Source organism: Prunus avium, chromosome 5, assembly GCF_965620075.1.
Source record: "Prunus avium chromosome 5, drPruAviu1.hap1.1, whole genome shotgun sequence".
Taxonomy (NCBI): Eukaryota; Viridiplantae; Streptophyta; class Magnoliopsida; order Rosales; family Rosaceae; genus Prunus; species Prunus avium.
Window position 1 is genome coordinate 16,396,080 of NC_142288.1, and position 27,347 is coordinate 16,423,426.

The 27,347-nt window shown below is 36.7% G+C and overlaps 3 protein-coding genes, 1 long non-coding RNA gene and 1 pseudogene across 7 annotated transcripts; 3 read left to right on the plus strand and 2 right to left on the minus strand.

Annotated features, from left to right (window-relative positions):
* Window positions 1–257: 257 nt before the first annotated feature.
* On the minus strand, window positions 258–3,253 carry LOC110768022 (CAAX protease self-immunity protein). The gene is made up of 9 exons (XM_021971708.2): window positions 2,820–3,253; window positions 2,410–2,561; window positions 1,929–2,024; window positions 1,768–1,830; window positions 1,509–1,577; window positions 1,324–1,426; window positions 1,167–1,238; window positions 706–794; window positions 258–594 (listed from the first exon to the last, which is right to left on the minus strand). Exons 1-9 carry the CDS (start codon window positions 3,130–3,132, stop codon window positions 454–456), a joined length of 1,098 nt encoding a protein of 365 aa, XP_021827400.1. The 5' UTR covers window positions 3,133–3,253; the 3' UTR covers window positions 258–453.
* Window positions 3,254–9,232: 5,979 nt separating this feature from the next.
* On the plus strand, window positions 9,233–10,819 carry LOC110768005 (mitogen-activated protein kinase kinase kinase 20-like). Its single transcript, XM_021971684.2, has one exon. It carries the CDS (start codon window positions 9,535–9,537, stop codon window positions 10,663–10,665), a length of 1,131 nt encoding a protein of 376 aa, XP_021827376.1. The 5' UTR covers window positions 9,233–9,534; the 3' UTR covers window positions 10,666–10,819.
* A 241-nt stretch (window positions 10,820–11,060) lies between these two features.
* Window positions 11,061–13,616, minus strand: LOC110767998 (uncharacterized). Its single transcript, XR_002528394.2, has 3 exons — window positions 12,476–13,616; window positions 11,604–11,712; window positions 11,061–11,364 (listed from the first exon to the last, which is right to left on the minus strand). It is a non-coding gene; the product is annotated as an uncharacterized LOC110767998 (long non-coding RNA).
* A 173-nt stretch (window positions 13,617–13,789) lies between these two features.
* LOC110768003 (disease resistance protein RPV1-like) lies at window positions 13,790–18,319 on the plus strand (annotated as a pseudogene). The gene is made up of 6 exons (XR_015835940.1): window positions 13,790–14,625; window positions 14,882–15,983; window positions 16,068–16,504; window positions 16,610–17,494; window positions 17,603–17,684; window positions 17,766–18,319. The product of XR_015835940.1 is annotated as a disease resistance protein RPV1-like (transcript).
* A 1,582-nt stretch (window positions 18,320–19,901) lies between these two features.
* Window positions 19,902–26,880, plus strand: LOC110768017 (ASI1-immunoprecipitated protein 2). 3 transcript variants are annotated; one of them, XM_021971697.2, is made up of 11 exons: window positions 19,902–20,259; window positions 20,361–20,444; window positions 20,541–20,622; window positions 20,707–20,816; window positions 21,949–22,034; window positions 22,158–22,693; window positions 22,793–23,453; window positions 23,555–23,785; window positions 23,877–24,001; window positions 24,129–24,235; window positions 26,276–26,880. In XM_021971697.2, exons 1-11 carry the CDS (start codon window positions 20,062–20,064, stop codon window positions 26,732–26,734), a joined length of 2,679 nt encoding a protein of 892 aa, XP_021827389.1. In that variant the 5' UTR covers window positions 19,902–20,061; the 3' UTR covers window positions 26,735–26,880. The 3 variants fall into 3 exon arrangements, with proteins under 3 accessions (XP_021827389.1, XP_021827390.1, XP_088109624.1); XM_021971698.2 differs by lacking the exon at window positions 20,361–20,444; XM_088253498.1 differs by lacking the exons at window positions 19,902–20,259; window positions 20,361–20,444; window positions 20,541–20,622 and having other exon boundaries at window positions 20,706–20,836.
* The last annotated feature ends 467 nt before the right edge of the window (window positions 26,881–27,347 follow it).

Here is a 27,347-nt window from a genome sequence, read left to right on the forward strand (position 1 = left end):
GTATATCAAATTTTGTAAATGACATAAATTATAGTGAAAACGAATTTCTGCACAATTGAATTTGCAAAATGACGACTCTTTTGGCGGAAATTAAACTCGAGCATTCCCCCAATTTCCACAATTTTTCCCTCTCGTCATTTAATAAGTTCCTTTTGTTTTTTGTTTTTTTTTTAAATAAGCGATATTATATTATTGATAAGTTCCATGTTTAAGTTGCCAAACAAACCACAACCCGAATTTAATGATAGGACGTACGCTTCAAGAAACTAACATTTTTATCACAAATATGTTTACAAAAACTCTCCATCTACAAATTGCATTATTTACAGACTTCCTAGTTTTCAACTTTATATTAGTATACTGTAGTGGGAATATTTGCTCTTCTAAGTAATTTACAAATTTTCCCCCAAGTTGGGATAGTCCCCCCGGCAGTGTGAAGCTCCATAACTTGTTTTACTTTTTGCCATCTACTTTAAGGTGTTCGATTCTCTGGCGTAGTCTTCTCCGATGATCATGTATCTTCACGAGGCCATGACCCAATATCACGGCAGAGTATATGCCATGTGTGATCATGGGCGCAAGAATATTATTTGTCTGCCAAATTTTTCATAAAACATAAGGAAATTCGATTATTGAGTTTCATCCTCTTCCGTGTATAGTAGGTACTCAATGAATAACAAATTTGCAACCAAGAAACAAAAGTACCTGCATCCACTCAAAACCAAGATATAGGGCCAGAAGTCCTTCAAGCAGGGGAGAGTAGATCTTCTTCATTTGCCTCCTCTGATACCAAGCTGCAGAACGACCACGGAAAAAAAAAATGGTGAAATGATAATTCAGATGTATGTGCTACAGTTGGAAGATTTAGAAACATGTTATTTTGTTTTCTCCACCTTCTTGGAATCAGATGGAGTATAACTATTGTAGTCCTTTAAAAACAGTTTTCTAGGCACTTCGTTGTAGAGAACTTGTAAATTTCGATAAATATCACATTGAAATATAAGCATGAAATAACTGTATAAAATGGAATGATCTCCATAATTGCAAATACCAGCGATCTGTTGAAAGTTTTAATCATCTAATTTGGTTCCACAAACATTAACTAGCTTATTATGTGAAACAAGCTGGAAGCACCGAAAAACCCATGCTCAAGTAAGGAGTTAAACCTGCAAACAGCTTTTTCATCTCTTCACGACCAGAGCGAGATGATAAAACTGGTGCAACTACATAATCAGGATCTGCAAGAACAATTAGCAACTGATCATTAAACTTGCACAAACAAATTTCACCGAAGTTAGTTAAAATGTCATTCAGAGAATCAACCTTTTGGAGAGGCTGCTACATAGTACAGAGAACCTGTAAGAGCAGCTGTAATCACCGCTGCAAATGCCTGAGCAAAAGGGACAAATGGGGGAAAAAATCCGGTCTACAAGTAGAGCGAATTCAGTCATCAGAAAATGTTCATTACTGATGATGATAGTCAAGAAAAGTCAAGAAAACTGCAATACCAGAGACGCCATTCCTCGGGCATCTGTGACCAGATCTGTGCCCCTTAGAAATATATCGGCCAACGATCCCTACAAAGTCATAAATGATTGGGAAAAAAATCATAATGATTTACTTCTCCTACAGAGCAGTGATTCTTGTGCTCATATTGACAAATCGGGAAGATTATAATTTGCAATGATAGTTAGTAACACCTACATTTAAATTGAGTGATATTTTTTAACATATACTAAAGGCTAAATATGTTCAAGGATACCACACCTGAACAGCAGCCCTGTAGAAAAGCTCCTCACCCACAGAGCTTGCGGCAACAATTAGTATAAACTGCGACATTGAAGGAGCAAACATGTCACTTGTTTCTTGCTTTGTCCAAGCAGCACACCATAAAGTGCTTTACAATAACATTACTAAAGATGGTATACCTGCAAAGGTGACATTCCATAAAAGAAGCTGCGGAGCTCCTCATCCTCTACATCTCTAATAGCACGAGCATGTGGCGATAACTTTACAACTTCATCCTATAACCATTTTCACATTCATTAGTCACAGAAGGGGATGAATACAACCTTAAACCAATTCCTTAAATCTCCCATTCTCTTCTTCTTTCTCTATAAATCTAATCTTTTGCAATACACAACTTAACTTGGTATTAGAGCAGCCAATCCAATCCTAGAGGTCTTAAAAAAAATTTAAAAGGGTGAAGGACATCAGTGTCCATAATTACTAGGAACTGATGTTGGGTGTGGACTTTTGTGCTCTATTCAGTTGCCAATGAGAAATACTGATCCTCTTCTCTCTTTTCTATCTTATCTTTCTAAGTTTTCTCTTTACCAAATAATGAAAAATCATTCGTAATCCGTATCATTGCGCAAAATTTCAAAATAAATCAATCAATCAACTTACATCTAGTATAAAGAGAAGGACCATGATTGGTGGAGCTGCATATCCAAGCCCTTGTACAATTGCATCTAAAGATACTTGGAAACCTCCCATGCTATCGATCCCCGTGACGGAGCATATAAATCTTCCTACCACAGCCATTGCACCATATATACCTGTTCACAGAAACCCAATAAAAATTCATCACAAGAAGTATACATAATTCAACAATTCTCTATATAAAAACAAGCAACAAAAAAGGAAAATCAAATTAAATTGTGTATCAAAATTAAATCTTTTATTGGTGAAATTGACAGGATAAGGATTCGTTATCCACAACACACAGGGTGAGAAAAATTAGTAATTACGTTAATTATGAAGCAAGTCAGGGTAATTAGTGGTTAATTATGGTAATTATGGTAGAGCTCACTTACCTATTCCATAGCTAAGTCTAACAACAGCACCAATCTTTTCCCAAACAGGGAACTCAGCTTCGCCGAAGCTCGAATTAAATGTGGTGACCTCCATGGCAGGGCTCGTGAACCCTCCTCCCCGACTCTCTCCGTCTCTTCCATCAATTCCTTCACTGCTGCGTTGCTCCGCCGAGCCCCTAACTACCGAAACCCTAGAAGCTCCGTCGAACAGCGCCGTCCTCCTCTTTCTCGTAGCCGGAAAATGGCAGAGTTTGCCACACAACGACGTCGTTGGAGGATTAGGAGCTGTAAACGATGTGAAAGGAAGCTCCATTTGGTTAAACAAGTAAGGAAATGCCGAAAACCGGTTTGTTCAGACCGAGATATTGAGCCGAGACGAAGTCTTCGTCGTCTTCATCGAGCATGCTTCAGCTTTTGCTTGGTTCAAGTTGGAGCTTCGCAGCTTTTAACTGGTAGTTGTCTGAAGGGATTTGAACCGTTGGATTCGGGTCAGAGAGATCTGACGGTGGAGAGAGAGCAGTGGGGCCCATGGTTGAATTTTGTATTATCGGGTGAAGTAGGATGTGGGAATATCCTAACTGTCTATGGGAAATTGACACGTGGGGATAACGCTGGCTACATGTCAAATGCCTTTTTGTGGCCATCAAGCTAGCGGGCCGGCTGATGGGCCCGATAGTATTTTCAGAGAACCGCGAAATAAAAACAAATATATAAAAGAAAAGAGAGGAATTCCACCTCATATGGAAAAATCTACCAAATCCTTAAAAGCAACACAAATGGAAAGTAATTGAGTTTGCCTCTAAATAAAAGAAGAGAGAAGGGTATTCAAAATCGTTGGTCGTACAAGGAAATGAAAGCTCGGAGAGTCACATAGTCAAGGAGTAGAAAATGGTGTGTCTTTTTGTCTCAACATTGATATAAAGAAGCAGTGGTGGTTCTGGTTCTGGTTCATGGTTGTGCTACTCTTCTTCATATATTAGTGTCAGGGAAAGTCTTGAGATTTTGAAGGCTCTGTGCAAACTTTAAACTGGGGGTCTTACATAAGCTAACACAAATTTACACCATTACGTAATGCCATATAATAAATGTTTTTTTTTTCTTAAAGTGACCAAAGTACCCCTACTCCCAAGGGCAAAATCGAAATTTCACAAAAAGAATTAAATTGGATTAAATCGATTAAATTGGGTCAGGGATGTTACACCTTTTGAATAATCACCATAATTGTGACGATGAATCTTTGTCATAATAGATCATATTCAAATATTAAATATTTTTTAAAGCCTAATTTATTTTGTATAAATATTCCAAGAACATCATTAATTGGATGCAATTTTTTTGGTTGAGTTAGTTGGATGCATTATTTTTGCAAAATTGAATATCTGAGCATATATAAAAACAATCATGTACCACTTTACTCACATATTTAATCGAGGTGAGCCCTATATATGGAAGTCTTATCTCTATGGGCACTTGAAAAAAAAATTCTACATGAGTAATTGAAGAGCTAGGGTCTAGTCAGTGGTGGTGACGTACGCACGGACAAGCAATGTCTGCACATAGGAACATAGATATTATTGGGGCAATTAGAATACTCTTGCTGAAGAAGATATATATAGTGCCATGCATGCAGTTGAGAGATTCAGTGTCATCATTTGAGGAACGAGGTGCTTAGTCATTCGATCTATTTCAATGAAATCATGTGGTTGAGATTGATTTAAGTGTTTAAACTTGTTTGTGTCTAATGATTTGCCAAAAACCCACATGTACGTACGCTTTACTGCGTAGCAAGGCTGCTGTAACTCATCCACATGTTATAATATGGATGGGCGATATGGTTAATATTTCCCACTTTTATGATATAATATCAATAAATATCCACTTATATATTCTAACAAACGAGTAATACCATGTAACATACTCTCATACTACGTACACTATAATTACTCGCACTTAAAGCATCCACAATGGGATCCCTAAACCACCTCCTTAGATAAATTTTGGGAGGAATTGAAAAAATACAACTCCAACCATGCTCCCTATTCACCTCATAAAATAGAGAGACCTCTAGGAACTCCTAAATCTGAGAAGAGAGAAAGGACTCCTAGTGACTCCTTATAATTTAATGTTGTTTCGTTTTATGCATAGTTTAAACTTTTAATTAATACAAACTATTTTTTTTTTTTAAAGATGATAACTAATCATATTGAATTACAAAATAACTATAGTATTTATGACTTCCTAACTTAGGGAGTATGATTCGAGTTCAAATTTTATAGAATTCCAAAAATAACTTTTGTGTGTTTTTAGCTAAATTTTAACTAAAGAATAGGGAGCATGACCTTTGCCTACATAATTACTAACTAATTCCTTGTGATCGAGTATTTATTATTTCAATATGTGGTTGTGAACATGGTCTTAAATATCGATAATATCCCCGATATTATCCCGATAATATCTGATTTTTGGGGGTCCGATATTTTAACAACTTACCATATAGTTATTGTCAATATATCGATATTATCCCGATATTATCGGAAAGATATTTTCAACACTTTTATGAATGATTTGGTCAATATATCGAGATATTATCGATAATATCCCGATAATATCCCGATATGAAACTCAAAAAATGTAGAGAACTGAAGTAGCTCATTGAACTGATTTGGGCACTCTACGGAAAGCATGTCTCCTAGAGTAATACAAAAGTAGCTCATTGAGCTAATAAACAAAGCATGTCTAGCCGACAGAATGCTCACATGCTTTTACAAAATGGATAAAATATAAAACTTAGCTTTGGATTCCTGGCTTGGTTTACAAAATGGATAAAATATAAAACTCACCAACGTTTTTTCAACTTACATTACTTACCCTACCATTCAACCACTCACCTGCTTTTACTTACCCTACCATGGCAGTAGGCGGGCAGGACCAGGAATTGGTGCCATAGGGAAGAACTATACTCGTAGAGAAAGAGGCAAGGGGACATTGTCAAGTCAAGAAGATGACTCGTTATCTATAACTTCGGACTCTGTTGGAGTAGGAAGTAGTAACTATGGTTATACTCATAACCAACCATTTCCCTACCCTTCATATCCCATTCCTGTTGGGATGGAATCAAGTGACACATGGAAAGAATCCGAGACTCAATCTTCAAATGATTTTGCTTATGGACAACGTCAACCAATCTCGGATCCATATGGGTGGCATGTTAACAATTACATGGAAAACTATTTTGGGGATTTATCATTTGATGACTACTCTTCAAAATATACTTACTCTACACATAGAGATGATGAAGATAGTGAAAATTTTGAACCTCATAGGAACTCTATGTGGTACTAAGTCACTCATGTATCTTACCATGCAATGTATAAAGTGTAAAATATTGTAGTAATTCATTATATATGAATGATTATGGTGTGTTTAATCTTCTTTCATTAATTACTACATATTTCTACACTTGTGTTTGCCAGCTCGCTATATAATCAACTTAAATCAATTAAATCCATCATGCAATGCATTTCCTTCCAATTTTTTGTGATAAACTAATAGATAATTGACTAAATAAACATCCTACAAAGTTTGAATAAAAATTTCCAAGTTTTTCTTACAATTTCCGTGGTTTTTATTCAATTTTTTCCGATACCGATAATATCCCGATATTTCCTGCGATATTTCCGTGTTTTTTGACTTCCGATACTTCTGATACCTCCGATATTTAAGACCATGGTTGTGAAAGTAGCTGGGATATTGAATGTTGGTGTTGACATCGGGCAAGCTGCTTCAAACAGTGGTTGCAACATTATGTGATTGACAGACAGTAAAGCAGTTTTCATTTTTCAACGACAACAATAAGTTTAAAAAAGACAAACCAAAATTTTAATTTGACCCTTATTGTCATTATGGTGGTTTTGCTGCTAGCTAGGTCACATTTGTATATGACTCTGTTCTTTAAAGAAATTTTACTGGTCCTGTACTTAATAAATTTTCAACTACAATTTTTATACTACTTTTTGCAATTTGATCTTTTTTATTTTATTTTTGTCATTCGATAAGGAGGGAAATGGAGGAGTATTATATTGGATTGCCTCAAGATTGTCTTTTACGTAAATTGAACTGAGGTGCATTGTGTAGTACCAAATGTGATTGTCCATGGCCAGGGGAAGAATTTGTTGTTTGTATTGGTTTATGTCAGTATCAATTCTAAAAGCTTAAAAATTCAAACCATCACCAATTACTTAAAAGAAAGAAAATAATAAAACATATGAAAGGATCAAAAGAGAAGGGGCGAAGCTCCTTTCATGTAAATCTTTAAAAATCCATCAAATGCCATGAGTTTTTTTAAAAAAAAAATTAATTGAAAATTTTATTTTAAAAGAGGATAAAATCGTAAAAAAATTGGTACTTTTATTTTTATTCAGCAACACGAACAACATGTCATATAAAATGCAATGCATTATGAAATCAACAAGGTCAAAAGATAACATTATGCAATTCAATGCATTTTGTTGGCCAAACTTAATCAATTTTTTAGTTAATTACACTATGTACTTATGTGGTGGTATGTATGATACATGTAAGGGTAACAGTTTGACTAATACTTTTTATGATTTGACAAAAATAACGTTTAAAATTGCAAATTATTACACTATTGACCATTGAGTCAGTTAACCATTTTCTTCCCACCTTCGTTCAGTTTCTAAGACACAATTACAAAATAAAAATATGGGTCAATTTTTGTTCAACATGCCAAGACACAATTAATAAATAGTTGGGTTTTATCAATGGGGTGTTAGTTGGATTGACCTAGACTTTGGTGTGCTCCCAAGTGGTCCTAGCCCCTGGTTCAAGCCCCCATGATACATTTGTGTGTGAGTTTTCCTCCTTTCCCTTTCCTAACTTTAGCAACAAAAAAAGGTAGGTTTTGAATCAATCTACCAACTCAAAAATAACCCGCTCAACCCGTTTAATAAATGTGATGTTTTGCAGAACTGCAACTGCAAACTATAATCTTTAAACTCTCACAAGTAGAGACTATGAACATGCAAAAAACTCAAAAAGAGTTGATGCACTTATTACAAACAAAAACTAAAATGCACCAAGTAAATCACAAGTTGAAACCCGATATCTGCAAAAAGACTAAAAAAAAACCAAAAAAGGTAGACACGTCATCCCCAAGCAAATAAAAACCCGAACCCTATATGAAAAAAAAAAAAAAAAAGGAGAGAGAGACAGTAAGGAGTGGGAAGGTGAGGGGATGGGAGAGGGGAGGGGAGGTGGGGTGGGAAGGAGATGAAAGGACAAGAGAAGGAAAAGTAAGGGAGAGGAGGAGGAAGACAGATGAGGGGAGGGAGAGAGGAGAGGGGAGTAGGAGGAACTAGGGGTGGGTTCGGTTTTGGGCTCAACCCGAACATTGAACTTTGGACCTCGGTTTGGTTATTTTGGAAACCAAAACCAAATCATAATTGATGAAAATCGACCACTTCGATTCACCGGACTTGGTGGGTTGGTTTGGTTCGGTTTGGGTTTTTTGGAGAGAGAGAGAGAGAGAGAGAGAGAGAGAGAGAGAGAGAGAGAGAGAGAGAGAGGAAGAAGAAGAAAAAAGAGAGGGAGAGATGGAGAAGAAGAAGAAGAGGTGAAAAAGAAGAGAAAGAAGAAGAAGAAGAAGGGAAAAAAAAAAGAGGGAGACGAGGAGAGGGAATGAAGACAGACGTAAGAAGGAGAAAAAAAATAGAGAGAGAGGAACTGATGGAGACAAAACAAACAGAGAGATGGAGAGAGAAGAAAAAGAAAAGATTGAAAGAGAAGAAAAAGAAAAGACTGAAACTATGTATTATATATATATATATATATATATATATATATATATATATATATATATATATATATATATTTCTTATAATAATATTATATATACCATATATTTTGGTTTGATTTGGGTTCAAACCGATGATAAAAAAAAATTGAAAAAAAACCAAACCAATCCAAACCATCGGTTTGGTTTGGCCGGTTTGACCAAGTTACCAATTTGAATGCCTAGCCTTAGGAGGAACAGTGACCTCCTCCCCCCTCGAAGTATGTACGGCTAAAGAGGGTTTCTCTAAGCAAAGGTAAGGATTTTCGTCGACATAATATAGATTCACATTTTACCCACTTAATTATATTAGTTTAACTATAAAGTTAAATTTATCCTTGGTAAAGCAGAATTAATATTATCATAAGTTCCTTAGTATTTATGAGTAACATTTAAAAAAATGAAAATGAAAATGTAATAGGTAAAATGGGTAGATATTTCAAATTTGTAGCAGTCAATTATTAGATTTCACAAAATAAAAAAATAATAACATTTTGTTTTTCATATTATATTGTTAAATAATTAGAACGCAAGGGAAAGTCCGCGAAAGAAAATATGACCGTTGGAACGCTTACACGCTTTCTCTATATAATGGAAACCCAACACCACCAGGAAAAGGAAATCACGAACTTCAGTCACCGCGTCAAAGTTAAGCAGAGAGAAAACCCTAACGTTCGCTTCGATCTCTGTTTTCCGTATCAACGACATCGTCGTATTCGTTGATCACCCACTTCTCTGCTTTGTCTCTTTTTCTCTTACCCATTTCCATTCGATCGATCGTTTTCTCCATCTCTTCGCTTTTGTGAGACCCAGACCCAGAATTAAAAGCTTTAATTTTGTTTCTGCAAAGTACGAAAAACAATGGGTTCATTGAAGCAGAAAAGAGAAACCCTAAAGGAAGACGAACCAGGGCTCGTAGAGAAGAGTTTTTTAGTTACTGGGCGTGAGTGGGTTCGAGGGCGGATTCTCGGCCAAGGCGGATTTGGGTCGGTTTATTTGGCCTCCGTGAAAAAACCCAAATTGGGTAGCGAGGGTTTTCCGGCGATCATGGCGGTGAAATCGGCATTGATGGCTAAATCGCTTGAGCTGGTGAGCGAAAGGTCACTTCTTGGCGAGTTTCGTGGGTGCCCTTTTGTTATCGACTGTTATGGAGAAGATTTCACGGCTGGGATTGGATATAATTTGGTATACAATGTGTTCTTGGAATATGCTGATGGAGGAACAATAAGGGATTTGATAAAGCAATCTGGGGGCTCCGGGCTCTGTGAATTACAAGTGAGGAAGTATACAGAGTCGATTTTGAAAGGAATTCAGTACATTCACGAAAGGGGTTTTGTGCACTGCGATTTGAAGCCTGAAAACATCTTACTTGTGACCTCTGGTTCTGGTTTTGTGCCCAAAATTGGGGACTTGGGACTGGCAAAGAGGGCTGCGGGCGAGCGTTCTTGTAGAGGCACTGCAATGTACTTATCTCCTGAAACTGTGCTTGATAGCATTCAGGAGAAGCCTTCCGATATTTGGGCATTGGGCTGTGTTGTGCTCAAGATGCTCACTGGGAGGCACCCATGGGATGCGAAAGCCGGCGTGAAACTTCATGACCTAAAGCCTCTGATTGCTTCTGGAGTTCCTAAGGTTCCTGGTTGGTTATCAGAAGATGCTAGAGATTTCTTGAAGAATTGCTTTGCGAGGAACCCTTCACAGAGGCTTACAGCAGCTAAGCTATTGGACCACCCCTTTGTGACTAAAGTTGATGAGATTGCACAGGTTAAAGCAGAACCAATAAGGGAAGTTTCTTCAGTGTCATCTTCTTCGAATTGTGGTCTTGATTATGGTAGTTTCATACCACTTGGAAGTTGGAGCTCTGAAAATGCAGAGGAGATGGAGCAACAGATTCTTCCTTTGGCCATCATGTACCCTAGAGATTCAAGGCCTGTGATCCCAAACACTGGGTGCCAAAAGCCATCAGCGTTTGCTATAATGGGTGCAGCTTAGTTTAATTTTTTCGAAAGCCTTCTCATGAATTTGATGTAATATTTCATTATTCAGTGTTTGTGATTGTAAGGCTTGACATTATGTATATTCTTTTCTCAGCGGCTGTATTGGTTTCATTGTTAATAGAGAGCTAACAGTTCCACTTTGATCGCTTTCTCTTGGTTCTCCCATTGTGTGTTGGTGTTATGTTTTACTGGTGTAGATAATCTCACTAATCATTGCATTTGATCCATTAGGTTCATATAAGATTAGTAGTTTACAAGTTGCGATTAAATCAGTAAGTAAAACTTCTAATCAATAATGTCAACTCTCAAAGGATATTTGTAATAGATTCTCAGTGATGGCTTTGTACCATCATTTTGTTGATGACTATTTTCTGCAGTAAGCCCTAGAAGTTGTAGCAAAAACTAATGACCAACATTTATTCAGGAATGGTGTCAATTATTCGACAATTTGCATCGTAAAATTGTATCTCCTGGTTAACAATATGTACACAGAAACTATGAGTAGCCCGAAATACAACCGCACAAAAATATACTAAGATTCATTATACATGGAGGTTACAGAAAACATAAGCTACAACAGAGTATCTTGCTCTGCAGCATCTTCCTCAGCTAGATCATTCGTTCTCCTCAGAAATCGAGACAAACATGCACTGACTGTTCTCGGCCAAGATATAAAGGCAAAACAAGCATAATCCTGTTTCAGGAGCAGACAGATTCAAGGAAAAAGAAAATTTTACATGAATGTATCCAAATAGTGAAAGACTTTGTATCAATAAAAAATAAAATAAAAACAAAAGCAAGTTGCAAATCAGACAGTGGCTACTGAATCTGACAAAACACCATGTAAGTTGTCACCCTGCTTTTTATCTAATGGCCAAACTACGAAAACCATTCAGCTATGAAGAGGTAACAGATTTAAGCAAAAAAACATACCAGCATAGGCAACTGTAAGACCTGACACCAACCGTCCCAAAGCTGAAAGCTTGTAAAGACAAAACGCCACTTGGAGAAGATTTAAATATGAAGTTATCTGGTGAGCTGTCTGCAAGAATGACTTATTATCATTGACAAATTTGCATAACTTTATTCTACATGATAACATGCTATCACGAAAATGATAAGCCACATCAGCAACCATCCCAACGGAAAGGAAAAAGAAGATCAATTTGATAGACTAGCACAGCCAAGATTTGTTCTTCAAGCGGACTGCTTTAATAACATATGACGGCCTGTGAGCCAAGGGACCAGCCACCGCAAGATGCCTTTACCCAGGACAAAAGTTTCATGGTTAGAATAGATAGCTAGAAATATATAGTCAGGGCTCAGTGCAAAACATTAATTTTCTACTATAGCAAGGCCACAGATCTGGTACACAAAGATATTTTTTATTCTCTTGGGAACTGTTATTACAAGTACTTTTTAGCTTCCATTCTATTCTTCTAAAATACTACGCAGTAGAAGAGAAGGTACATTATGGAGTGCCCACCAAGTGGCATCCAAGTCTTCCTTGTGAGAAACACAATTGCAAGCATGAAAACACACATGCACACATAACAACTTGCATATGCAACTCAATACCATGAAAAAAATCCAAATTTTGACAATATCCAAGTTCAAAATATGTCCTGACTTGGGCCATTTTATAATTCTTAAGACAGGTATTAGGACCTCTCCTTAATACTTCCAGCAGCATATGTATAGATGTTAGCTATTGAAAATTTTCATCCATAGACACCGAGTTATATAGACTGTGCAATAGCTTGATGCCAAAATAAACATTTCTTGCAGTCATCAAGCATTATTACCTTGAAAAACCACCTCTTGTCAGGTCCTGTGGCTGCAACGCTCAATACAGACTCAGCTGCTCCTATGATATTCGCTAAAAGGGCAACAATGCTATTAGCAGTGTCCTACGAAATCTGCCACTGGAGTGGATCGACGGGTACCCTAGTCAACAATAAAACTAGATACTTCAATACAAAGATCACCATTCAGCACAACAATAGTATCAAATCTGTAAATTCATAATTTGACACAGAAACCGCTTATCAAGTGATACCATTCACACAATTACAATTTGAAACAAAGGCGTTTTATTTCAAGAACCACAAATTTTCAGTTCATCTATCGTGGTAGCAACTCCAATTTTTCTTCAATGCCCTATAACCTTATAAAAATTCCAATGCATCCATTCAAAAATCTAAACGAAACCCAAATTTCTCAAAAATGATTCTTAATCAAACTCAATTAAAGCACAACAAATTTGCATTCAATCTCAACCATTATCAGATAAAACCAATACATGGGCTAAAACCGAAAGCACAACCGGTCAGGTAAGGAAGAAAAATAAAATATTCCATGGGCCAAAGTCAGGATGATGTGGCTATGAGGCAGTTAATGTTAATGATAACTAGTCAAACTTATCTGCTGTTGTAGTAACCGCCAAACCGCAAATAACTTCTCCGAACTGATGTACAGCGTGTAACCGTCAACAACTGCTCCAGTCAAGTCAAGTGTAGACACCGGGAAACCTCCAAAATTTCAACGAGAATGATCGGAAATGTAAGCTACATGTACAGGTGTGGCTGCGATTGTATCCAGGGACGGATCTACAGAGGAGCAAGGGTGGTCAAGTGACCCTGCAACCTCTGAAATCTGCCATTGAAGGAGAGAAAATTGACCCCTGCAAAGTGTTTGATGAAAGTCCCCAAAGGGGCGCAGACTATTGCTCCAGCATTGCTTGCGCGCTTCTATGTTTTTTTTTTCCCTCGACATCAAAACGACTTCCACTCAGGGACGGATCTACAGAGGAGCAAGGGTGGTCAAATGACCCCTGCAACCTCTGAAATCTGCCATTGAAGGAGAGAAAATTGACCCCTGCAAAGTGTTTGATGAAAGTCCCCAAAGGGGTGCAGACTATTGCTCCAGCATTGCTTGCGCGCTTCTATGTTTTTTTTTCCCTCGACATCAAAACGACTTCCACCAATGAATTTTTTTGTTTTTTCAAAAAAACCTGGACAAAACGACGTCGTTTTGGCTCAAGTTTTATATAAAAAAAAGGGCGCAGACTGTTTAAACAGACAGCCCGGGGAAATATTCTCAAGTGTTTGATATTTATACTCTCAAGTGTTTGATATTTATACACCCAGATACAGGGAGAGAGCTCCGATTCCTTTTCATTGATATTTACACTTGAGAGTATAAATATCAAACCCTAAATCCAGCCCGATACACCCAGCTCTATCGGAAGCGCTGGTTGAAAGGGACCAGAGAGTAGAACCTTCACTGGTCCGATGAGTCTTTAAGATGAGAATTCTTCAGCATATAGGAAGATGATGGGTCAAATCTTAGTTGGTAGGTATGAAATTTCGTGGAAATTGAAGTTATGGAGCGCTTACTAGTCAAGGACTCTGTTTAAACAGACAGCCCGATACCTCCCCTCTCCCAAATCAGTTTTAGCTCATATTTTTTTCCAAATGTCAAACCCTAAATCCCCAAACCACCGGTGCACTTATGATGCATTCTTGAGCTTCAGGGGCACAGATACACGCAGGGGATTTACTGATCACCTCTACAGGGCTTTGGAGGTGGCAGGGATCCACACTTTTAGAGATGATGACGAAATCGAGAGAGGAGCAAATATTTCAGCAGAGCTTCAAAAAGCAATACATGAGTCTCGAGTATCCATCATTGTCTTCTCCAAGGACTACGCTTCCTCGAGATGGTGCCTGGATGAACTAGTGACGATCATGGATCGTAGAGAAACTAATGAGCACATGGTTATGCCGATTTTCTATGATGTGGATCCATCCCATGTCAGGAACCAGACAGGAATTTTTGAAGAAGCATTTGCCAGACACCAACAGCGCTTCAACAAGGAGATGGACAAGGTGGAGAAGTGGAGAAAAGCTCTCAGAGATGTTGCAGATTTGGGAGGGATGGTTTTAGGAGATCGGTACTTTTTCATTCCCAAAATGATGCTTTTTAAAGTAGATTATAGTGAAGCTTTTTCTTTAATCTCATGGAGTTGTTAGATGGCAGCACTTCTGTTTTGAAAGTTCATTTACTTAATATCATTCATTTCAACCTATGATATAAATATCAATTCTCTTCTATAAAATAAAAATAAAAATAATAAAGAAATAAGTTTCTTTTTGTTGAAAAGAAATAACTTATTGTGCCTTGTGTATTTTGATATCAATAATTTATAGGTACGAGTCGCAGTTTATCCAAGAAATAGTTGAAAAGATTGGAAATAAACTGGATCACACATGGAATAGGAGATTAAGAGTCGATTCCTATCTAGTTGGAATAGATGATCGTGTGAAAGGCCTAAACATGTGGTTAGAAGATGGATCAACTGATGTTGGAGTAGCTGTAGTCTGTGGGATGGGTGGAATTGGCAAGACCACCATTGCCAAGACTGCTTATAACCAGAATTTCAATAAATTTCCAGGTAGCAGCTTTCTTGCAGATATTAGAGCAACTTCAGAACTTCATGGTTTGGTTTACTTGCAAAGGAACCTTCTTTCAGATCTCCAAAAGGGGAAAGCAAAGAAAATATACAGCTTGGATGAAGGAATAACAAATATCAAACGGGCGATATGTTGCAAAAGAGTTCTTATTGCTCTTGATGATGTGGACAACTTGGAACAATTCAATGCAATTCTTGGAATGCGAGAATGGCTTCATCCAGGAAGTAAAATAATCATAACAACTAGACATGAACATTTGTTAAAGGCTCATGAGAATTGTGCAATATTTAAGGTGGAAGGGTTGCATGAGTATGAATCACTTGAGCTTTTCAGTTGGCATGCCTTTAGACAACCCCATCCTGGCGAAGGTTACATGGATCTTTCAAGACCTGTAGTGCAACACTGTGGAGGGGTTCCATTAGCTCTTCAAGTTCTAGGATCTTCTCTCTTTGGAAAAGCTGTAGATGTATGGAAAAATGCATTACAGAACTTGGATGTGATTACTGAAGGAAAAATTCAAAAGATTCTCAGAATAAGCTTCGATTCTCTGCAAGATCACGACAAACGTCTGTTCCTCCATATAGCCTGTTTCTTCATAGGAAAAGACAAGGATTTTTCAACTACAGTCCTTGATGAATGTGAGTTTGCCACAAACATTGGAATTCAAAATCTGGTTGATAGATGTCTGCTGATAATTGGTGGATTCAACAAGTTAACCATGCACCAATTACTTCAAGACATGGGAAGGGGAATTATTCGTGAAGAATCGCCTGAGGATCCTGGAAAACGTACTAGAGTGTGGAATAAAGATGCCTCTAATGTTTTGAGAAAATTAACTGTAAGAAATATCTTCTTTTATGTCTATGTATTTGTAATTGTGCATGTGACAAGTTACTTACCCAATGTTCTTATTTGTTACCAGGGTACAGAAACTATTAAGGGCCTCATGCTCAACATTCCTATGTTAATAAAAGATGAGTCTTCTAAGATAATATCCAGTGGAAGTAACAGAAAAAGATTCCACGTTGAAGATTATGATGGAAACTGTTCAAGCAGCCGACGTCGGCTTGGTTTCTTCTCCTGGCAGTCAATTAGTTCTTCTTCAACAAACTCATTTCCTGTATCAAATGAGATAGGTTTCAAAACAGAGGCATTTAGAAGGATGCACAATCTTGAACTCCTGCTGCTTGATAATGTAAAAATCTCAGTGGAGGCTATGAAGATTTCCCAAAAAATTTAATATGGTTGTCTTGGCGAGGATTCGCTTTAAAGTCAATACCAACCAATTTTTACTTGGAAAGACTAATTGCTCTTAACTTGCGGAACAGCAGCCTCCAACATGTTTGGAAGGGAACTAGGGTATGCTACTAATCTCTCTCTCTCTCTCTCTCTCTCACACACACATAGACAAATTTAAAGATGATTATATATTTATAGAAACTAATTACTTCTTTTTTAAAACAGTTTCTTCCAAGACTGAAAATCTTAAATCTCAGTCATTCACATGGCCTTGTGACAACCCCTGACTTGTCAGGATCCCCTAACCTCGAGAGATTAATTCTTAAAGATTGCATAAATTTGAAAGAGGTGGATGAATCCATTGGAGATTTGGAGAAACTTATTTTCTTGAATCTAAAAGATTGCAAAAATCTCATGAAGCTTCCAATAAGAATTAGTATGATGCGATCTCTCCAGAAACTTATTCTCTCTGGTTGCTCAAATCTTGTGCTGCATGCCAGTATGATCGTTAAAAATCAGTCAGACTCTACACCTAGTGACATGAAGAAACTCAGTCTGTTTTCTGCAGTTAAATTGTGGCAATCAATCCGATCATGGGTATTGCCAAGAAAAAATCTCCAAATTACCAGTGCAAGTTTGCCACAATTTTTTTTAAAATTAAAGATGGAGTACTGCAATCTGTCAGAAATTCCCAATGATCTTAGTAGCCTATCCTCATTGGAGTCTTTGGATCTAAGTGGAAACCCATTTTTGAGCCTATCAGTGAACATGAATGGTCTTAGTAAGCTCAAGGCTCTTTGGTTGAATTTTTGCACAAACCTCGAAATGATTCCCGAGCTCCCACCAAGTTTAGAGCTTTTGCGCGCATGTGAATGTACTTCATTGAAAAGAGTACTACTAAACTTACCCGACATGTTAAAAACAATTAGAGATGCAATTTTTTTTTGCGAGAATTTAGTTGAAATTCAAAACGTGTTCAAAACGAGGCCGTTGAGAAGCGTCGACATAGAAATGATCAAAGATATCGGTCTGTTCAATTTGGAATCCATAAGCACTGAAGTTGAAATGCGCAACAACTTGACATTGACAAGAAGGAAGGGTCCTCTCCAGGTTCTCTCTCTCTCTTTCTCATGTATTGTATAGTTTTTTATGATGATTATTTTCTGTGACCTGTAATATTTGAACATATATAAATCTTTCCATACATGCATGAAACAGGGACTGGATGAATGTGGTATATTTAGCATATTCCTTCCTGGGAGCAAGGTTCCAGATTGGTTTTGCTACAAGTCGAGCATGGGTAACTCTGAGCTGTCTATAACTATACCTCCACGTCGTAATTTGAAGATCCGAGGCCTAAATGCATGTGTTGTGTATGCAGAAGGTAAGGTTCGTGATGAGAGATTGATATTTTACTCGGGCGTTCCTATTCTTCACATCAGTAATGAGACCAAGGGTCTTAAGTGGACCTATATGCCAGTCACAATAGGGTTGCCAAAAGAGAAGGAACATATGTTATGGCTTAGTCATTGGCGATTCACAAACGATGAATTGGAGGGTGGGGATGAAATACGTGTTTGGGTTAGAGATGAATTCGAAATGTTGACGAAGGAATTTGGAATCCAGCTTGTGTACGAGCAGAATAATAATGAGGGTACTGTAACTGAAGATATAACCACAATGTTACAACATGAAACAACTACCCCTTCGAGCCAGAATCAAGTCATTGCTGGAGATGTGTCAGCGTCAGCATCAAGGTTTCATAAAAATAATACAAATAAGGTGGGTGAATACTTTATTTGTAATCATAATGAATATTCATATTTGTGGACGAGCCAATATAAGAATGGGCTCTATAAAGATGTCCCTTATAAGCTTATTTGAGGGATTCCTCAACTGAAGCTCTCTGTATATATATATTCTTTGTTTTCTTCCTCTTGTATTTTGCGATGGAGTGTGTCTGCATATAGTCTTGGAAACAATGATGGAAATGAGAGTTATTAGAAGTAATCGGTTTAGGAGATCCGCAAAGGCTCTTGTTGACCTTTAATACGTGAAGAAATTTATGTGCTTCAGTTGTTAGGATCATGGACAACTGTTTTTAATCAATATCTTCATGTGTCGAGATACAAATTATAATTGGTCATGCTGAAACTAAGAGGGCAAACTTTGATAATTTCAAAGTGCGTTGGTCAGCTAATGGATTTTAATTTCTGGCTATTGAGGTAGGGGAGGCCCTGAGCATGGGTGGGCAAGACGGTCGCCTAAGGCCCCTAACTTTTATAAACCTCTATATATACATATGTATATTACTATATTAATATTATATTAAGCTATAAAAAATCCCAATTATTTTGCCTAAAACTAAAAATTGGAAACTTTATAAGGGACCAATTAATTTTTTTAAAGTTAAACAAGTTTAGCAAGTTAACATAGTTGAATAGGTTAACCTAGTAGCATATACCTTAGCAAAAACAAAAAAAACCTAGCAGCATATAGGAAAATCTGCTCTAACACAAGAAGAAGAAAAAAAACCATTTTATTATTGAATATATACTGCAAGAGGAAGCGATCTTCGAGGAAGAACGAGGAGGTAAAAACCACAAGACTATTGCTTATATTTTCTATTGAAAAAGTCATGGTAAAAAACTTGATTATGCAAAGTTAATTGATACTTTGGCATCGAAAAATGCAAGACGAGTGATGTTTTAATGCATTTTATAAAGTTGTTATGTGAATTACATTTTTTTTTTTTGTGGTTACAATTCTGTCTTTGAGTTCATATAATTTTTTTTTAACTTATCGAAAATAAATCACATAAATATACATAGAGAGTAGAAGACCATATTTTGGTAGTTCACCTAGGGCCTACAAAACCTTAGGACCGCCACTGTATTAAGGAGACGTAGCAAATTAGTTGACTTCTGCTAGCTACCATTAGGTCTAAACATTAGTATTTTGTGAGGACGAATGAGACGTTATATATTTATTGAGTTTATAAAGCCTTGTATTTCTAACATTATTCATAAGAGATTGAATTTTCTTTCATGGTTATATTTTATGTACTATTTATTCTTGATAACACCTAAAAATTGCAGTGATTTAACAATTTTAACATAGTATTTTATTTATCTAATGATTAAAATAATTTTTAGGTATGAAGGTTTGAAAACATATTAAACAAAAGAATTATATAAGTGAAAGTGAAAATAAAATTACTTTGCTTTTTACTATACACTTCAATATAAAAATAATTTAAAAATATGCCATTCATAGCACTTTTACACAAAATTTACCAAACACTCATAAACTGATTATTGTACCAATACTTTTAACAAAAAACCCTTATCAAATACTAAATTATTTTATTTCACAACTGATTTATCCCATAAAAAATCTGACAGTCATTATCTTTACGTCACAGCAACCACAAACTGGCCCTCGGTCATGTTTCGTGTTTATATGGACAAGCTATGCATTTTAGTATGACATTACTGGAAGGAAAAAAAAACACGTGTGAGTTTGTGTTTGAGTCACACATTACTTAGCAAAGAGGACCTGTTTTCACTCCCTTATTTTCTTTTCTTTTAGCTCATATATATGCTCTTTGTTGGACATGAAACCCAGCTGTTCCCTTTTATGGTATTTTCTTACTTATTTGCTCAAATTTGACGGTTATGTGTGACAAATTTCAGAAAACTAGAGGAGAAGCTTGGACATGCAATGTGTGCAGCAGCACTTCACTTTCGTCTTGTATGCATATCAAACCAGTGGCTTCACTTTCACAAGGGGCTACAGAGACTGACGGGTTTTCAGACAAAGTCTCCATGGGAAAGGCAGCTCCTAATTCTCAAGATTTTGAGTCAAATTCAAAGGTAGGACTTTTGAGAAATCAGTTGTTCATGGTAGTAATCAGTTTAAGAGAAGAAGAAATTGAATGCCCGGTAGTAATTTTTACCAAAATAAATCTTCACAGGCATTAGTGTTTCTTTCAAACAAAGCAAATTGGTCAGAAATTTCATCTTTGACTGACATTGACCCCAATCGTGGTTTCCTAAAGGTGGGTAATTTAGATTAATTTTCTTTCATCAGAAAAATTGTTCCTTTTTGAAGAAATTATTTAAGGTTGAAATTTAATTCCTGGGTTCTTCTTCAGTTTTCTTCAAAGTGGCCTGAGGAGCAAGCAGAAACATTGTCAAACAGCATGGCAACCTTTAAGGTTGATGATCAAATTGGTGGTATGTATAGTTATGCTGAACCTCTGAAAACTCACTCTGAATTGAATGACGGAGGCCCAGCGATTGATGTTGGGATTTTTTCAGGTAAAAAAGAAGATGATGTGAAGTGTGATGCAGTAGTTGAGGAACAGGAAGCTCCTTCGCAGTCTCAACCTGTTAACTGTGATGATGGATCAGATGTCGGGGAGGATGATGTATGTACTTTTTCTTTCTGGTAAAATTTACTGCTAAACTTGCTTCTTGTGCCCTGTCTATCTTACCGGAATGGAACCATGAAATTTCCTTAAATGTTGATATGCAAACTTTGGAATTCCTGAGATGATGAGGAACAAGTTGTTGTGAACCTCGACATCATACTTTCCTCTCATAAATGGAGCATTGTCCCAAGAAGACAAATGAATATAGTAGTACTGCACATGGACACATAGACACAGAGATAGACATTCATGCACACACTTGCAACCACAGAAAGCCATGCACCGCCACCACTGTTGCATAGCCATACAAACTTGTTTTTGAAAGAAAACGGTGCACAGGTGTATAGTGGTTATCAAGTACTGAAGGTGGTGGTGCCTAATGTGTTCTCATAGATTTTTGTACTTCAGAAAAATATTCCTTTCTTTTTATAATCTGATCCACTGTGCATTTGACTGGAAAACTGTATCTTATTGCTGGTCTTATGTCATAATATGATTTACACTAAGTCTGTGTTTAGCCCATTCTATGCAAACCTGCACAGGCAGGGAGGAAGTGGATGGGTTTGTGGTGGTGGGGGGATTATTTTGGTAGACAATCTCATTTAGTCCAGCTAAGCCGCCTTATTTGAGTAGATTGGCATTGACCAGCAATGCTTGTCCTATTTTGAGATGATCACAAGGTTGATTAGTATTGCCCAGTTGATACTGCCTATATTCTTTTGTTTCAAGAAAAGAGATTGTTACTTAAGTTGTGTGGGTACACACACACATGAACACATGCTAAATTTAGTTATTGTCATCATAAGGTGGTAAATAAGGGAAAGAAATTGGCAGTTCTGTTTGATTTTAGCTTTGTTGGAATGCAAATAACAGTTACTAATTTGGATGCAAAGGTTTGATAGATAATATGGCACATAGCTATCTTGTTGAATCCTGACCCTATATTATTCTCCTGTTTCCTTCTATTGCTTCCTGTATTTTTGGCCTTCAAATAAAACTGCACTGTTGATGTAGGAAGCTATTCTTTCTTTGTTGCTATTGCATCAATTACCCTTTTTCAATTAAATAGGGCAACAATTATCTTAGTGACTCCATTTTCCTGGTCCTTCTTTGGGTCATGCAAAAACAGGTGAAAGTTTGTGATATCTGTGGGGATACAGGTCGTGAGGAGTTGCTTGCTACATGTAGCAGGTGCATTGACGGGGCAGAGCACATGTATGTAACTCATCTTTTCTGGATCTTTTTGTTTTTGCATGCTTACTTTCGTTTATTTATTTATTTCACTATAGAACTTGAAAGCCTATGGTTTTTCTTAACTTATCTTCTTGTGTCAACCAGATACTGCATGCGGGTAATGATGGAAAAAGTTCCTGGAGATGACTGGATGTGTGAAGATTGTATGCATATGGAAGAATCTGAGAAACAAAATCACAACTATGTAAAAGCTGACAGGGTCATAAAAGGATCATCTTTGAGCGGTATAAGGAAAAACTATAAAAACGTGGATGCTTCAGAGTTCAAGAACAGATTGTCGATTAAAAGTAAATGTGCTAGAGTTGAGATCAAAACAGGCAAAGTTGGTTCTACTCCTAGCTTTGCTGGCAAAGGACCTACAGTCAATGCAGAAGCTGTGTCTCTCAGTAAAAGAAGGGCTCTTGAAACAAGTGTGAAATTGCCAAGGGTTCCTAGTTTCTGCAGCAAAACTGTACAGTATAAGGATGCTTCAAAAAAGGAATTAGATAAGAAGAAAATAAAGGCAACCACGGATGTGATTTCTGGTGACCAATCTTCGAGCAGTTATCTGAAAAATGCGTACTTACCTATTACATCAGACAAATCAGACAAATTTCGATTGCAAATGCAAATGAGAAAAGGTATACTTGTTATGCAGCTTAGAGGCCATTGATATTTTTTGACAACATTTTGTATGAATTGTAACTGCATATGATAAATTCTCAATCATGACTTTACAGGTGCTCTGTTGAAGTCAAAATCATTCAACATCATTGATTCAAAAGTGAAGGGCAAACTGTCAGATGAAGGTGGTGTCCAAAAGCATAGATTTGTCGACAACAATGCTACTGGTGACAACAAAAAGAAAAATATCACCGGCACAATGTGTAAATCTTTGTCCTTTGATAATGCCAGGTCAAACCGCTCAAATAGTTCTGATACAAAAGTTAAAGTGCCATACCATCTCAAGGACTTGAAGAAATCGACATTTACAAATCAAGAGAACTCTACTCAGGTGAAGCATGAAGCCAAGCTACTTAACCCTTTAGTGAATAGTTCTGGTCTTCTCGTGCCACAGAGTGACAAAAGAATTGCATCTAGTGGTCAAACTAGTTTGCTCTCTGTTGGTCATGATCTGGAGACTGGCCATAGGAAATTGAAAAACTTATCAGAAGCAACTAATCAACTTGCTCATGAAGGCTCAAGGTATGTGAATGAGAAAGAGAATAGAGTGGTTGGTGATGCGAAACAGCATGCTGATCATTACATAGAAGCAGCAGTTTCTATCAGAGAAAATAATTCTAATGTCAATTTGCATTCGGAAGGAAGGCCTCATGTGAGAAACTCTTCAAACCCTTTTTCTCCGGCTTTTGCTGTCCCACAGCTTGATTACATATGGAAGTATGGCCTTTTTCTCCTTTAGTAGATCTTTTCTGGTACACTGGTCTTTGGCTTGCCTTTTGAGTATGTTCTGATGCATGTGCTTCTGGCATTTCATGCAGAGGTGGATTTGAAATGTGGAGAAATGGAAGAGTCCTTGGTTCTTGTGATGGAATGCAAGCACATTTGTCTACTGTTGCTTCACCCAAAGTTCTTGAAGTAGTACCCAAGCTTCCTCAGAAAATGCTGGTGGAGGAAGTTCCTCGCTTGAGCACATGGCCAACTCAATTCGTACGAAATCATCCAACAGAAGATAATATTGCTCTCTACTTTTTCGCAGAAGATCTTGAGAGGTTTTGTTTATGTTATTCCTTAAATAAAATAATAAATTAAAGTTTTCTCTCATGCTGGCCATCTGTCTAATTCTGTATGCTATTTATCCAGCTATAGAAGAAACTACAAAGTTTTGGTGGAATGCATGGTTAGGGATGACTTGGCTCTTAGGGCAAATGTTGATGGGGTTGAACTGTTAATATTCCCATCTAACATGCTTCCTGAGAATTCGCAATGTAAGGATTGACCATTATGCATGCATAGTTTAAAGATGGTTTTCGATGCACAATTTAATCAAATATATATATATATATATATATATATTCTTTTTTCTCCTGTAAATGTAATCTTATTCTTTGGCAGGTTGGAATAGGATGTTATTTCTGTGGGGTGTGTTTAGAGGGAGGAGGGTTTCTTGCTCTGAACTCATGCAGCCTTCAAGAGATGTGAATCAAGTTGACTCTATCCTGGTATGTATATTTAGTTAGTGATTAATTGCCTTATTAATGCATTCTCCTTGTTTTTTTTATATATATACTTATCCAAAGCTTTAGCTACGTTCATGCTTAGCTGTCAATCATATGGCGAGGATAATAACTTTATTACAATTTTTAAATATATAATAAAGAAACAAAAATACATAATTAAGGAAAAACACTAAGGATCGATGAATTATGACATTTTTAGCATCATGGAACATGGAGGTCTTTGAATATCCTTGAGAGTCATCAGCAACTGTATAGTTAGTTGTTTGCAGAACAGGGTTTGTAGTTAGAGTATCATCCCTTCACTGATAACTGTTTATGTATGAATATATAGATAAACAAATAAATTTAAACTTTTCTTTTATGATGAACATGCACTAAAGAAATAATAACTTTACCTCACATTTATAGTTTGTCAAACCCAAAAGATGAAATTGTCGATGATTATAATGAATAGACATTGAATTAATGTAACTCCAATTGAGAAGTTTTTGGCGTTGGCCCTACAGAAAAAGAAAGATGATTAATCTATTGTGATTGCTGATAATGTTGCTAAATCTACCATGGCTTTGTGTTCTGTTCAAGATTACAAGAACCTAAAGCTTTTATAAAGAATAAAATTCGGTTTATGTGGTTTAGTCTTCATATGCTCTAACTACTAGAATTTGGATCCTCATTTGGCAATTTTGATGATTGGATTCAGATCCTTGTAAGCTCCATAGGCATTCCATTTTATTGATTTTATTTTATTTTTATTTTTGTAATCTCAATCCTCCTTCATGACATGAATATGAGCACTTTACGTAGTTTGACACAATATCATTCATACTCGTCCCATGAATACGTAATGCATGGAGCATTGCCCCAATGACAAGCTACATCATGTCATGGAGCCAATAATGTGACATAGTCTTTTTTATTTTTAAAAGAGAATGGTTAATATTTAGAAAACAACAGTTTTCTTAAAAGATAAAGAAAACCCCATTTTATCGAAACCATTAAAAATTGCAAAGTCCAAACAATACACAAAAGAAACAAAATATTGTCATATAGAAATATTATATAAAAAAATCACTCTAGAAACTTAAATAACAACAGAGCTCTCCAATCTGCAAAAATAGAGAAAATTTGTATTTTCTGAAACTCAGATGACTGAGGCCAATAATGATCTCTAGAGCTTGACTTTATCCCATGTTACTTCCATTCCATGGTTCCCTCCTCTCAAGTACAGAACTCCATGTGGTGTTACAGTAATCTAGGGAGGATGCTAGGGGATCTTAATCCTTGATAGCCCACTTTGGGGATACCTCAATGATTGTCGTGAAATCATGAGTAGATAGTAATGGTTGTCAAATGGACCCCTTGGATTTGCACTTAGTGGGTGAAGGATCCTACTCTGTACTATTTTGTGCTATGTAGCAAGGATTAGGTGATTTTGATGCTTCATAGGAATTTTGATAAACTACTTTGTTTTCTTTGTGCTCTTTTGTTCCTTTCCATTTTCTTGCTTGTGGATCGTTAGTTCATTTAACTTTTATGAAATCTTTTTGGTACCTTTATCATTATATTTTTTCCTGTGATAAGCATTCAAAGACAGATAAATTAACTTTTTGAGAAAGATACAAAAGTGTAATATTAGAGCAAACTCTGTAACCTATGTTGGGTGACTAGACATCTGGGCTGGTGTTCAATTGGTCAATGGGCCAATTGCGAACATTGGTGAGTGGGTTTCTAGGCAATAACGAGACCATTCATTTGGTCTGCTCAGGTTTTTACTTATAATGTTCTTGGTAAATCTTGGCAAAGAGTGCCAACTTTGGTGCATTCAATTTTTTGAGTTGGTAAATATATCAGAGTTTGTGGTACTTGATGATTGGTTTATATGTATAACTGGTCTTGTCTTCATTGATTTCTATTCCTCTATTTTGTAAATTGTGTTTTATAAAAGTACATGAGGTTTCTCTAGCACAAGCAAAACATCATTCTCTAGTCAAATTAGCTCTGACATCCAAATTTGGCCTGCAGAAAGGAGGACAATCCAAGCAAAGGCAGGAGATGGACTTCAGATTTTTTCTTCAAGGTAGTAAAAGATATAGCATCGACAGTGTGAGGCATGAAGAGCCTGATCTCAAGAGGGTCAAGACAGATGAGTCAAAGTATTCAGATAAAGGATTTCCATTCCAAACAGATGTGTGTGGTTCTGGTTTTTCTGGGGAACATCTTGGATGTGGTAAACCCTATGATATGTCTGTCTCTTCAACGGAGATGCAAGTTCGTACAACTACAGGAAAGGATGAGACAGAATCTCACGTTCCAGGTATTGAGCTAACATTAGGGGCACCATTTATTGATTTTGAACACCAAAAAGAAGATCAAACTTCTAATCCCAAGCTGGTGAACAACATTAACAACGAGGACAATGAAGTCTCAACATCCCTTTCTCTTTCTCTCGCGCTGCCGTCACCTCTAGGAAACAAGTACTGAAGATTGGATCGAAACAAAGCAGCTGTTGGCTGAGAGCCATGCACATCTAGAATGAAACCCTGTAGACTGTAGATTAATAGTACCGTAGCATAACATGGATGTTTTGATGTACATGGATCGTAGCATAACATGGATGTTTTGAAGTACATGGATCGTAGCAACCATCATTATCCTTTCCAGTTCATAACAAACCAATTTCCGTCGTTCACAAATAAAACTATGCTAGTTTTCTCAGTAATTTATTTCTTCCTGCTATGTTCTTGTGTGCAAAAAAAAAAAAAAAGAAAAAAAAAAAGAAAAAAAAAAAAGAGCTATTATACCTATGGAGAAATGATACAGTTAAATGCTGCTAGAACCTTGAAGTTAAATACTTACTGTCAACTTCTTCAATGGCGTCTGCGGAGTTTCTTTTATTTACTGGTCATGTAGGTTCGCTTGATAGTGTGGCCAAATGTGCTGACTTTAGCAAGTTGGTTGGTCTCGGCTTCTTTCTTATTTGGCTTAATATCACAAAACATCCCTAAGGTTTACGAAACTATCAAATTGCATTCTTAATGTTTTTTTGTGTCATTCATGGTCCTCAAGGTTAGTATGTGTAATCACAAATGGTCCC